Below are 12,900 nucleotides of genomic sequence, written 5' to 3'. Positions count from 1 at the left end.
GCTTGTATTACTTAACAGTGTCCTGCAAAACTCATCCATGTTACCACAGATTACAAAATTTTGTTTGCTTGTTAGGTCTAAAGAGGATTCCATTGTGTATATATGCCACCTTTTCTTCGTTGATGTATTGATGGACATTTAGGTAGATTCCGTATCTTGGCTATTGTGAGTAGTACTGCAATGAACAGAAAGCAGATATCTCCTTGACATACTGACTTCCTTTCCTTTGGATATAAGCCAGTAGTGGGATTGCTGCATCACTTGAATCTTAATGCCTTAGAAGCTCCCCATAGGAAAGAAACTATGCGAGTGTGGAGGGTGGTGGTATGTGCTTCATTCAGGCCTCAAGTCTTCAACTTCAGAGTGTCCACATTGCAGAGAAACGTGAGTAATGTGTGTAATAAAGTCTTTGCTCAGTTTTCACAACTACACTCTCACCTAAGCATTCACAAAGGGGAGAAACATTATGAGGCGGTTCCCTTTGAGTTCATATCTTGTAACTTATCACAGAATCCATGATGATGATACATTTCATTCAGTACTGTAGGAGAAAAAAACGTGTTTTAAGTTAAAGCTTGTTTCAGCCATAGTTCAGCATACCCCAGTGGTCGGTCCTGGGACTGTCATAGTGGAGAATCCTTGCAAATTGTGCAGTAGGCTTCAAACAAAAATTTGACAGTTACAGTTATTCAGGAAACAGGCCTTAGAATAAGAGTTTGTTCATGCATTTATAAAATTTGAATCATGACCACATCAAAGTTGATTACCACTAGAATGTCAGCTACATGTGTTTTCTGCTGCATCTTCACAACTTTAACACTTTGTGTTCACTATGGGTTAAGTGAATCAAAAGGAACAAACATGTTTTTAAGTGTATCTAAGACAGTAAATCTACAAATGTTAATTCAAGGACACCTTAGTTGAAATGCAGAGTACTGCAGTTCATAGCATTATTTTATTTATTTATTTGTTCGTTTTTGAGACAGAGTCTCGCTGACTGATTGGAGTGCAGTGGCACGATCTCGGCTCATTGCAACCTCTGCCTTCCAGGTTGAAGCGATTCTCTCACCTCAGCCTCCCAAGTAGCTGAGACTATGCACCACCATGCCTGGCTAATTTTTCTATTTTTAGTAGAGATCAGGTTTCCCCATATTGGCCAGGCTGGTCTCAAACTCCTGACCTTGTGATCTACCCGCCTCAGTCTCTCAAAGTGCTGGGATTACAGGTGTGAGCCACCACACCTGGCCCACAGCATTATTTTTATAATATCCATTCCCAATTGGTTCCTGCCTTCCCCTCCTCCTCTATTCTGAAGTTGTATTCCTAGCATTTGTGGCTTTCTGTAGTGTTCCATTGGTTGAATACAATATAAATTCAACAATAATTTGTAATTTTTCTCATACTAAAGGCTGAAAACATTGTAATAAATTCAGTAAAACCTCTTAATTCAAATGTTTAATACCATAAACATCTTTTCCAATTATAATCACAAAAGCTGAAATTCAATCACGTCATGAAAAATGGAAAATTCCTAAATATGTGGAAACTAAACACACTCCTAAATAAATAATATGTCAGAGTAAATTAGAAGTGAAATTAGGAAATGCCTGGAGACAACTGAAAATGGAAACGATGGCCAAACTTACAGAATGAGGCAAAACAGTCGTAGGAGGGAAATTTATACCTGTAAATGCTTTAAAAAGAAGAAAAGATCTGACATCCACAACCTAAGTTTATTTTCATGAACTAGAAAAAGAAAGAATCTTACAAAAAGTGACTAGGAGGGAAATAAGAAAGAAAAAAGATCTGACATCCACAACCTAAGTTTATTTTCATGAACTAGAAGAAGAGAATCTTACAGAAAGTGACTAGGAGAGAAATATTAAAGATCAAAGTATAATAAATAAAAAAGAGAAGAAGAAAACGAAGAAAAAAACAAACCAAGAGGTGGTTATTCTGAAAGACTAATAAAATTGCGAAAACATTAGCAGGACTGACTAAAAAACAAAGACCCAAGTAACTAAAATCAGAAACAAAAGTGGGGGCATTATTACCAATGTTTACAGCAGTGAGCCACAGCACCTGGCTTGATTTTTATATTGTGTAAGTAAGTAAGGGGACCAGTTTCAATCTTCTGCATATGGTTAGCCAGTTATCCCAGCAGCACTTATTGAATAGGGAGCCCTTTCCCTATTGTTTGTTTTTGTCACTATCATCAGTGATATGGTTTGGCTGTGTCCCCACCCAAATCTCAACTTGAATTGTATTTCCCAGAATTCCCATGTGTTGTGGGAGAGACCGCACAGAAAGTCAGAATTATTAATTAAAAGGGAAGCAGAACTAAGAATTTAAAAATTCACAGCCTATCTACTTTGGAAAATTTAGGAAACCTGTTCTTGATAACACAAGGATAGAGATAAGCAACCAATTTATGAGATTAGTTTGGATTGGTTATGTCAGCTGAAGCCAGGACCTGTTGTCCAAGACACATTGGGGAAGAATGACCCCAAAGGCATCTCAGAGATCATAGAGGCTGCCCCTGCCATCACAGACTCAGAGAGCAAGGACCTGGAGAACAGAAGGGACCTTTGATGCCAAGTACCCCTAACCTCTTGGGCTCAGTTCCCTGCATGCTATGATTGTGTCAATACATTTTCTCTTTTGGGAAAGCAGAGTACAAGGATCCAGCTATAACTGGCATATGAATAGTGATCACTCAACTTTCGGAGAATGGGTGTTGGCATCATAAGGTCGGCACATTCACCTTATTTTTGTGTCTAAACAAAATTATGAAAAGTTTTTAGTTTAGAAAAATAGATTAAAACAACAGACTCCATTTAAAAAAAAAAAGAATATTGGTTTATAGGCCAATGTATCTTTATCGGGAGAAAAAAATCAGGTTACCTTCAAAAGAGTAGGTTTTTAGATGAATTGTTTCCTAATTTAGCTTTATACTATTAACTATTTTCAACCAACCAATGGCAGTTTTCAAATTGCTAACTATAATAAATTATATTTTACCAAGAAATAGAAACTTTAAAAAAAATTTTTTTTTTAAATGAGGTAGCTGTTACCCGGGCTGGAGTGCAGTGGCGGCATCACAGAACACTGCAGCCTCAATCAAACTCCTGGGCTCCAGTGATCTTCCCACCTCAGCCTCCTGAGTACTTGGGACTACAAGATAAGGCCACCACACCTGATCATTAAAAAAAAAAATTTTATTGAGATGAAGTCTCCCCGTATTGCCGTGGCTGGTCTCGAATTCCTGGACTCAAGGGAATGTCCTGCCCTGGCTTCCCAAAGGGCTGGCATGACAGGTGTGAGCCACTGCGCTCAGCCAGGAAGAAACTTTTTTTTTTTTTTTTGAGACGGAGGGGCTGGTGTCTTCCTGCTCCTCATGGCTCATTGCTCCTTCCAAACCATTCTACCTGTTTTTTTTTTTTTTTTTCCTGGTTTGTTTTTTTTTTCTACCCCCGGATACGGAGTCTCGGATTGTCGCCCAGGCTGGAGGGCAGTGGTGTGGTCTTGGCCCACTGCAGCCTCCGCTTCCCAGGTTGAAACGATTCTCTTTGCTTTAGCCTCCCAAGTAGCTGGGATTACAGGCGTCAGCCACCACGCCCGGCTAATTTTTATTTTATATTTTTAGTAGAGACGGGGTTTCAGTATGTTGGCCAGTTTGGTCTTGAACTCCTGACCTCATGATCCGCCTGCCTCGGTCTCCCAAAGTGCTGGGATTACAGGCGTGAGCCACCGCGCCCGGCCCTGGCTCTTTTCTTTAAACTCTTAACCTCCCATTGTCAGGTTATCCTAATCCTTGAAGATTGTATCCCCTCTTTTGTTCTCTTCCCAATAACACTGCTGTCATCGTGGGAGGCAAACGCCGTCTATCCAGTATTTTCGCTCAAAGACTCAGGGAGAGGACGACTCACAGGGTCACAGGCCACATTCTCCACCAGGCGCTCAGAGATATGGGATACGTTCCCGGTGGCCATTGCGGTGTGTGTAGTCAACGACCACCGCGGAGTTCAACGCTTCCCCCTGAAGGGTGAGATTATAGACATTTTCCTTTCTCAATTGAGGAAGTGGAGTCTCGACACACTGAGTCGCGGGCAAGGAGGCTCAGGTGGGTGGACCAGTGAATTCTAGGACATGCAATCCATCAACTCCATGGAGTGGCGGACCCTTTGGCACCAGCCGTTGAACCGGGGAATTCTGGGAAATGAAGTCCGGACGCTCTGTGAAGGTGCGAGCACTTCCGGTCTGTGAGCGTGTGGTTGCTACTTTCCTTAACCGCGTAGTTTGAGCCATTTCTGCGTCTGGCTGATACTTCCGGACTTTTTACCTTTCCTTAGGGTTGCAACGACCAAGCAAGGGAAAAGGAGCCTTGGCGGAGAGCGGAGGTTTGAAGGAGCGGGGAATGGGCTTTTGTTGCAGTCCGCGGAGCCTTCTGGCATGGGGGAGCTGTGCTCGCGTCCCGAGGGGTGGAATTGGCGGGGTCCTCTGTGTCCCGCTCTGAGCATTTCCAGGACTTTGACCTCTCAGCCTGCCTCCCTCCACCTCACGTGTGCGACCTCTTTCTGGCCGTGTGACGAGTGTTACACAATGTCCTTATTCCTTCCATTGCAGTTTTTAGTAATGGGGACATTAGAACCATCCTAGTAGAATCGTTTTGGGGAACTGAAAGAGGTAACGCAAATGAGAACCTTAAAGCAATGCCTGCCACTTGGTGACTGGTGGTCTTTTGTTAACTTCTCCGAAGCGGTCGGGTCCCCGGGTAGGGTCATAGCTTCTTGCAGGACGCTGGATGATCCCGGGACGCCTTCTGACCTCATTTTAGGAAAGCGAGAGTTGAGTCCGCCTTCCGGGAAGGAAGGGGAGCATTAAACATTTATGGGGGACTCGAGATGCAGTCAGTGTGTTTCACAGCTTTCGCCTGCCCCAGCCTGACTTTTCCAATAGAGTCGCTTGGCTACTGAGGGCAAATGTCTTTGAGTGGTCCTTGGCTTTTTTCTTTTACAGAGATATTTACCTCAACCGAGAGTGTGTAGGTGTGCCCTCGGGCATGGGTGTTGATAATCATGAAGCGGAATCGGTAACTTCATTCTAAGTGCTTTATACAAATAAATTTAGGCCACACCCAACTAGTGAGAGGTGGAGCTGGGGTTGCAAGCTAGGCAGTCCAGGTCAGAGCCTGAGCTGATGTTCTGTTTTTGTTTGTTTGTTTGTTTGTTTGTGATGGAGTTTCGCTCTTGTTACCCAGGCTGGAGTGCAATGGCGCAATCTCAGCTCACCGCAACCTCCACCTCCTGGGTTCAGGCAATTCTGCCTCAGCCTCCTGAGTAGCTGGGGTTACAGGCACGCGCCACCATGCCCAGCTAATTTTTTGTATTTTTTTTTTTTTTTTTTTTTTTTTTTTTGAGACGGAGTTTCGCTCTTGTTACCCAGGCTGGAGTGCAATGGCGCGGTCTCGGCTCACCGCAACCTCCGCCTCCTGGGCTCAGGCAATTCTCCTGCCTCAGCCTCCTAAGTAGCTGGGATTACAGGCACGCGCCACCATGCCCAGCTAATGTTTTGTATTTTTAGTAGAGACGGGGTTTCACCATGTTGACCAGGATGGTCTCGATCTCTCGACCTCGTGATCCACCCGCCTCGGCCTCCCAAAGTGCTGGGATTACAGGCTTGAGCCACCGCGCCCGGCCCTAATTTTTTGTATTTTTAGTTGAGACGGGGTTTCACCATGTTGACCAGGATGGTCTCGATCTCTCGACCTCGTGATCCACCCGCCTTGGCCTCCCAAAGTGCTGGGATTACAGGCTTGAGCCACCGTGCCCGGCCGCATGTTTTTTACATTCTCTTTGAAGCAGAGGAACTAGCTACGACTCAGGTGGGGAAAGCAAGTTAGGACATGACTGAAGGGACCTTGAGTATAAGGCTCATGGGCTTGGACTTCTAGGAATTAAAAAAAAAATTCTTAACTATTTTGTTTCACTTTTTACAAGTATTTTGTATTGTTGTGGAATTATGTCATTGTGGCGCAGTCTGAAACGAGAGAAACAGGAGTAGAAAAAGTGTTTTATTAATTACCCATGAATCCAAGATGTAAAGATATAACCTGTCCCAGGTTATATGCCTCAAGGGCAACATGACTTACTGGGCAGTTCCTCCCTAACTCAAGATATTATCTTTTATGGATTGGACTAGAACCAGTGCTAAGCTTCTGATTGCTTTTTTAGTCTGTCTTTGTGTCTATGTATATATTTGTTTATAAACATTTAAATAAAATTGTTATATTTTAATGTGTTTTCCCATGTGTCTTTAACCGTAGAAAATTTTAAATACTGCCAACAGAAAATAAACTAGTGAGGCCGGGTGCAGTGGCTTATGCCTATAATCCCAGCACTTTGGGAGGCGAAGAAAGGAGGCTCACTTGAGATCAGGAGTTTGAGACCAGCCTGCCCAACATGGTGAAACCCCATCTCTACTAAAAATATAAAAATTAGTCAGGCATGGTGGCACATGTCTGTAGTCCCAGCTACTGAGGAGGCTGAGGAAGGAGAATTGCTTAAACCTGGGAAGTGGAGGTTGCAGTGAGCTGAGATCACACCACTGCACTCCAGCCTGGGCAACAGAGTGAGATTTAAAAAAAAGAAAAGAAACTAGTGAACTGCTATATTATATAATGCTCAGTTTTATTATTCCCATTATTATCCTTATGACTATTTCCTGATTTAAAATATTTTAATTTTTATTTAAAAATTAAAATATTTTAATTTTTATTTATTTATTTTTTTTGAGACGGAGTTTCGCTCTTGTTACCCAGGCTGGAGTGCAATGGCGCGATCTCGGCTCACTGCAACCTCCGCCTCCTGGGTTCAGGCAGTTCTCCTGCCTCAGCCTCCTGAGTAGCTGGGATTACAGGCACGTGCCACCATGCCCAGCTAATTTTTTGTATTTTTAGTAGAGATGGGGTTTCACCATGTTGACCAGGATGGTCTCGATCTCTTGACCTTATGATCCACCCGCCTCAGCCTCCCAAAGTGCTGGGATTACAGGCTTGAGCCACCGCGCCCGGCTTATTTTAATTTTTATATGATTTTAAAGCTATAGAAAAGTTGCAAAAATAGTTTAAGGAATTCTCATATACTCTATCCAGATTTGCCAGTTGTTTACATTTTTCCTGGTTTCTTTGTTGATGAACGTCAGCCAAATACCACCAGGAACATAACTAACCAAAGACAGCTAATTATAGCTTTCTATAGCAAGGAAGTCCACATACATGGTAAATGTGGGGTGTTTTGGTAAGAGGCATTTAGGAAGGGATGGTATAGGGTTTCAAATAACATGCTAGATAATAATAGATATTAAAAATTTTGTTATCTATTGCTTATCAGATCTGTTAAAAGACTGCTAGTAGTTGTGTTACTCATTAGATAGTGATTTTGGCTCACTGAAACCTCCTCATGGGTTCAAGCAATTCTTCAGCCTTAGCCTCCCAAGTAGCTGGGACTACAGGTACATGCCACCACACCCAACTAATTTTTGTATTTTTAGAAGAGACAGGGTTTCCCCGTGTTGGCCAGACTGTCTTGAACCCGTGGTCTCAAGTGATTCAAAGTGCTTTGGTCTCCCAAACTGCTGGGATTACAGGCGTGAGGCACCATGCCCAGCTGGTGTTTACTTTTTAAATAGTCAAGTTATTTTGGAGAAAGATTTCATTGATACATTTCATGTTTAGTTTCAGATTATGTATTGTTGGTGAGGATATCATACAAGTGATGAGGTTTCGTCTTTATTGCAACATAACAAGGTTCACATGATGTTGGTTTGTCAGTTCACTGGCAATTTCCAGTATGTTCACTTGGCCTAGATGATGTTTTTCAGATTTGTCCACTATACAGTTACCTTTTGTTTTTTTTTAAATAAAGTTTTTTTATTGGAAGATGTGTTATTGGTGAGCATTCTACTAAAGATGAGCTGCTAGTTCTCTTCATTTGTTCATTTGCTTGTTCAACTCTAAGTATTCCAACAATAGGGACTCAGAATTCAGTCTTATTAAGGTAAATGACATGTGGATTAACAATTATTTTTTTCAACACTATTGAGGTATGTTTACTTTTTTTTTTTTTTAATTGAGACAGAGTTTCGCTCTTGTTACCCAGGCTGGAGTGCAATGGCGCGATCTCGGCTCACCGCAACCTCCGACTCCTGGGTTCAAGCAATTCTTCTGCCTCAGCCTCCTGAGTAGCTGGGACTACAGGCATGCACCACCATGCCCAGCTAATTTTTATATTTTTAGTAGAGACTGGGTTTCACCATGTTGACGACGATGGTCTCGATCTCTTGACCTCGTGATCCACCCGGCTCGACCTCCCAAAGTGCTGGGATTACAGGCTTGAGCCACCGGGCCTGGCCTATTGAGGTATATTTAACTTATGATAGCATTCACTCATTTCAGGAGTACAGTGTTCTTTAGGAACTTTGTAAAGTGGAGTAACCGTCATCATAATTCAGTTTAGTTATTTTTCACCCCCAGTTGGACTCTTCATGCCTGTTTATAATTAAATAGGCATGAAGAGTCCAACCCCAAATCCAGAGCAACCACTAACCTACTTTTTCTCTTATGTGTACATTTGCCTCTATGGACATTTCACATAAGTGGAATCATACAATCCATGGATTTTTGTGACTGGCTTCTTTCTCTTAGTCTGTTTCCAAGGTTCATGCATGTCATATAATGAATTGCTACTTCATTTCCTTTAATTTCCAAATTAGATTCCGTTATATGGATATGCCATGATTTTTCTATCCATTTACCCAGAGAAAGGCATTTTGGTTGTGTGCACTTTTTGGGTTAGTATGAATAATGCTGCTGTGATCATTCATATGCTAATTCACATGTCCACATTGCTACACAGCATCCCCAGCCACCATTTCATGTTTCCCTTTTTGCTGTCTGGCATTTTCCAGGCATGATTCCACCTTCCTTCGTGCTCCATCACTCAGGACTCCGAAGATTCCAAAAAGTAGAAGGAAAGATGACCACATTCAAAGTGAGTAGAGCTTGCCTCTCTTGCTATTAAAATTCCTTTTTATTTCTCATATTGTGATATATTTTTCTCTGTTTTGGGAAGACTCAAGGAGGAAACGGGCATTTGGGGACCTGCTATGTGCCAGTTGCTTCCTTTGTCTCTTTTTTGTTGACTTTGCATTTGGTTTTTGGTTTGGGCTTTGTTTTGTTTTTTACTGTTATATTATGGAGTAGAAAAATTAGTTGAAATAAACAGTGTTCCCACTTACCTCCTTACTCTCAAATTAGCCTGTTTTTCTTCTTGTGCTGTTCCTCATGTACATTCATAATTGTATTTTTATTGATGATGGAGTTCCTTATGTGAAGGGTGCTCTATATACCAAGATAACATGTCCTTCTCGTTTTCTTCATACCTGTCCATCAGATAGTGAGTCCCCCATTCTGTGGAGGCTCACATCACATGTGTTGGTTCCATCCCTCTTAGATGTGCCAGGGATCTTCTGACCCACTTCCTGAGTCCTCTGGCCCCAGGAATGAGCTATTATTTAAGATGTCTCAATCAGCGGATCACATGCCAGCTCCTGTGTTTTCATATTCTGTCCTTCCTGTCTCAATCCATGTGGCCAGCTCACATCCGTGGAGGGGTAGCTTGTGTCCCATTTATCACTCTGTCTTGCTTATAAATATCCAGCTGTTGTCCAGACCGTGTCCCCAGGCTGCCATCCCTGCACTGGGCCACTTGCCTGGGATATAAGTACTCCCCCTTTGCCAGTCCAGAGTTGTGTCAAATTGGACCCTGCTGGCTGCACCAATTCTGTGAAACAGGTTCACTAGTTACAGACTTATTGCGTCTACCATGACAGAACACACTCATAGATGACAAATTACATAAAGCAGATTTATTATATATAGGTTACAAGGGACAACAGAAGCCTATCCACTGTAAGCCAGTACCCCAAGGCTCAAGAAGGCTGCCTAGAGTGGGTGGAGTCAGGATTGCACACGCCCCATTTGCACCATAGCCTCCCCAGTAGCTGGGATTACAGGTACCCACCACCACGCCCATCTAATTTTTGTATTGATAGTAGAGATGGGGGTTTTACCAGGTTGGCCAGTCTCGTCTTGAACTTCTGACCTCAGGTGATCCACCTGCCTCGGCCTCCCAAAGTGTTGGGATTACAAGTGTGAGCCACCACACCTGGCCAAGTGTACTATTTCAGAGCTTTGTCTCTTCTCAAATGGAGGCTGCCCAACTTTACTGGTAGGGTTGGGCATTTAAGAGTTTTAGAGGGTTAGGACCAGGAGCAGTGGCTCAAGCCTGTAATCCCAGCACTTTGGGAGGCTGAGGCGGGTGGATCACGAGGTCAAGAGATCAAGACCATCTTGGCCAACATGGTGAAACCCCGTCTCTACTAAAAATACAGAAAATTAGCTGGGTATGGTGGCGTGTGCCTGTAATCCCAGCTACTCAGGAGGCTGAGGCAGGAGAATTGCCTAAACCCAGGAGGCGGAGGTTGCGGTGAGCCGAGATCACGCCATTGCACTCCAGCCTGAGTAACAAGAGCGAAACTCCGTCTCAAAAAAAAAAAAAAGAGTTTTAGAGGGTTACTTACAAGATGTTATATTCCCGAGGAAGGACATGTACAAAAGGGCCCAGGTGAGAATGGGCAGTTTATGTCACATGTGTACTCCAGTGATAAGATGCACTGTCCCCATCAGTGCCCAATAGCAAGCAAAGAATTGCCATTTATACAAGCATTTCTTGTGGCTGCCTTAGGCAACATATCCAAAATTTCAGAGGCTGGTGCACCTCAGTATCAATGTTTTGTTTTCACAGACCCTAGTCAGTATACATGCAAGATGTGAACCTCGTACCTTCATTGGACTAACATTTCCCTCTTGATGGGAATGGCAAGGACCTAGAGACCTGGCTCCATCCCTAATTGTGCTGTTCTTTTGGGGATAGAAAAATCTGTCCTCCCTCACCAGCAATCCGGGATAGCCAGGATAGCATGTCCTCATGGTATTGCCCATACCTGTCCTTCAGATCATGAGTCTCTCTGTATAGAAGCCCACATCATGCTGATTGGCTTCCTTCTTCTTAGCTGCCTCAGAGAACCCACTTCACCCACTTCCAGGGCCCTCTGGCCCCAGAAATGTGCAGTTACATAAAAGCCTCACTCTCAGTACATTACATGCCATGTTCCCCTGCTTTCATTTGACATCCTCTCTTTCTGAATCCATGCGGCCAGCTCAAACCTGTGAGAACAACTGCTACTACCATATCTTGCTACATTTTCGTTAACTCATGGGCTGTTGCCAGCAGTCCAGAGGGGTGACCTGTGCCCCACTAATCACTGTTTTTCTGGTAAACCATCCAGCTACTTTTCAGCTCCTGTGACCCCAAGCTGACATTACTGCCCTGGGCCACAAGCTAGGGGCATTACTGCTTCGCCTTTGCTAATGCATGGTTCTGTCAGACCAGACCCTGCTGTGCCAATTCTGTGGAGCAGGTTCACTGGTTACCAACTTATGTAAGTTCAGTGGAAGGGTACACTCCATACATGACTAATTACATGAAACAGATTTATTACTTACAGGTAGGCAGCAAGGAAAGACAAAAGCCTGCAGTTCCCTGTGAGCCAGTCCCCCAAGGCTCAGGAAAGCTGCCTGGGGTGGGTAGAGTCTGAATTGCATGTGCCCCATTTGCACTGCAGCAGAGGCACCCCAAAAGGCAATCTGTCTTGGATTAGATGCCTAAAGGGCAAAGTAATTTACTGCAAAGTTCCTCCTTAATTTGAGATGTTATCTTCCCTAGGAAGGACATGTACGTTGCATTTATAGCACATTCTATGGTTATCATTGAGACCTATTAGCAAGAAAGTGGAGAGAGTCAATCTAAGGTCATACTGAAAATTGCCCAGTTACCCAAAACTTGTTTGTTGGGCAAATATTAAAGAAAAGTGGTAGCATCCAGGGTTAGACTAAGAGAGAACAATGAGTATTATCAAACTAGGTTGTGACTGAATTACAAAATGTTGCTGGGGTCATAGGCAAGATTCATTGAAACCTGTATATGTGTAACCTAGGACGCAGCATTTAAGAGTTTTAGAGGGTTACTTACAAGTGGACTCAATGAGTGCACAAAGAAAAAATACAGGTCTTCATTTTCTTTTCTTTCTTTCCTTCCTTCCTTCCTGCTTGCTTGCTTTCTTCCTTCCTTGCTTCTTTCCTTCCTGCCTTCCTTCATATTTTCTTTCTTTCTTCCTTTCTTCCTTCTTTCCTTCCTGCTTTCTCCCTTCCCTCCCCTCCCCTTCCCTTCCCTTCCCTCCTTCCTTTCCTTTCCTTCTTTCTTTTCTTTCTTTCCCTCCCTTCCTTTGTTCCTTTCTTCCTTTCCTTTCCTTCCTTCCCTTTCCCTTCTTTTCCCTTCCTTTTCCTTCCTTTCACTTCGCTTCCCTCCCCTCCCCCTTTCCCTTTCCCTTCTCCTCCCTCTTCCCCCCTCCCCTCCCCCTTCCCCTCTCCTTTTCCCCTTCCCTCTCCCCTCCTCTCTCCCTTTCCTTCCCTCCCTCCCTCTTTTTCTCTCTTTCTTTTCCTCTTTCTTCTTTCTTTCTTCTTTTTTAGACAGAGTTTCACTCTTGTCCCCCAGGCTGGAGTGCAGTGGTACAATCTTGGCTCACTGCAACCTCCACCTCCTGGGTTCAAGCGATTCTCCTGCCTCAGCCTTATTTTCATCATTTAATTTCTGGTGGAGCTCAGGAAAATCAGTCATTATCAGGACACAAACAGAATAAGTAGGAAATCTGTAAGTTGATCTATGTCTCTCAAGATGTAAAACAACTTTACACTTGTCTCTCACACCAGCACAATGCTAC

The 12,900-nt window shown here is 43.4% G+C and overlaps 1 protein-coding gene across 2 annotated transcripts in view; it reads left to right on the top strand.

Moving 5' to 3' along the window:
* Positions 1-4,239: 4,239 nt before the first annotated feature.
* The window catches only part of LOC120360082 (uncharacterized), a 43,913-nt gene continuing 35,252 nt past the window's right edge, over positions 4,240-12,900 (top strand). Inside the window, exons 1-2 of one of the 2 annotated variants that reach the window (XM_010332511.3) lie at positions 4,240-4,400; positions 8,968-9,050. In XM_010332511.3, the coding sequence (XP_010330813.3) occupies positions 8,970-9,050 (81 nt within the window). In that variant the 5' untranslated portion in view covers positions 4,240-4,400; positions 8,968-8,969. The remainder of the gene's footprint in view (positions 4,401-8,967; positions 9,051-12,900) is intronic. The other variant, XM_074386252.1, reaches the window with a different exon arrangement.

Source organism: Saimiri boliviensis, chromosome 14 (genome assembly GCF_048565385.1).
Source record: "Saimiri boliviensis isolate mSaiBol1 chromosome 14, mSaiBol1.pri, whole genome shotgun sequence".
Lineage (NCBI taxonomy): Eukaryota > Metazoa > Chordata > Mammalia > Primates > Cebidae > Saimiri > Saimiri boliviensis.
The sequence above is the reverse complement of the archived record's forward strand: the minus strand, read 5'-3'. Positions and strand labels throughout refer to the sequence as shown.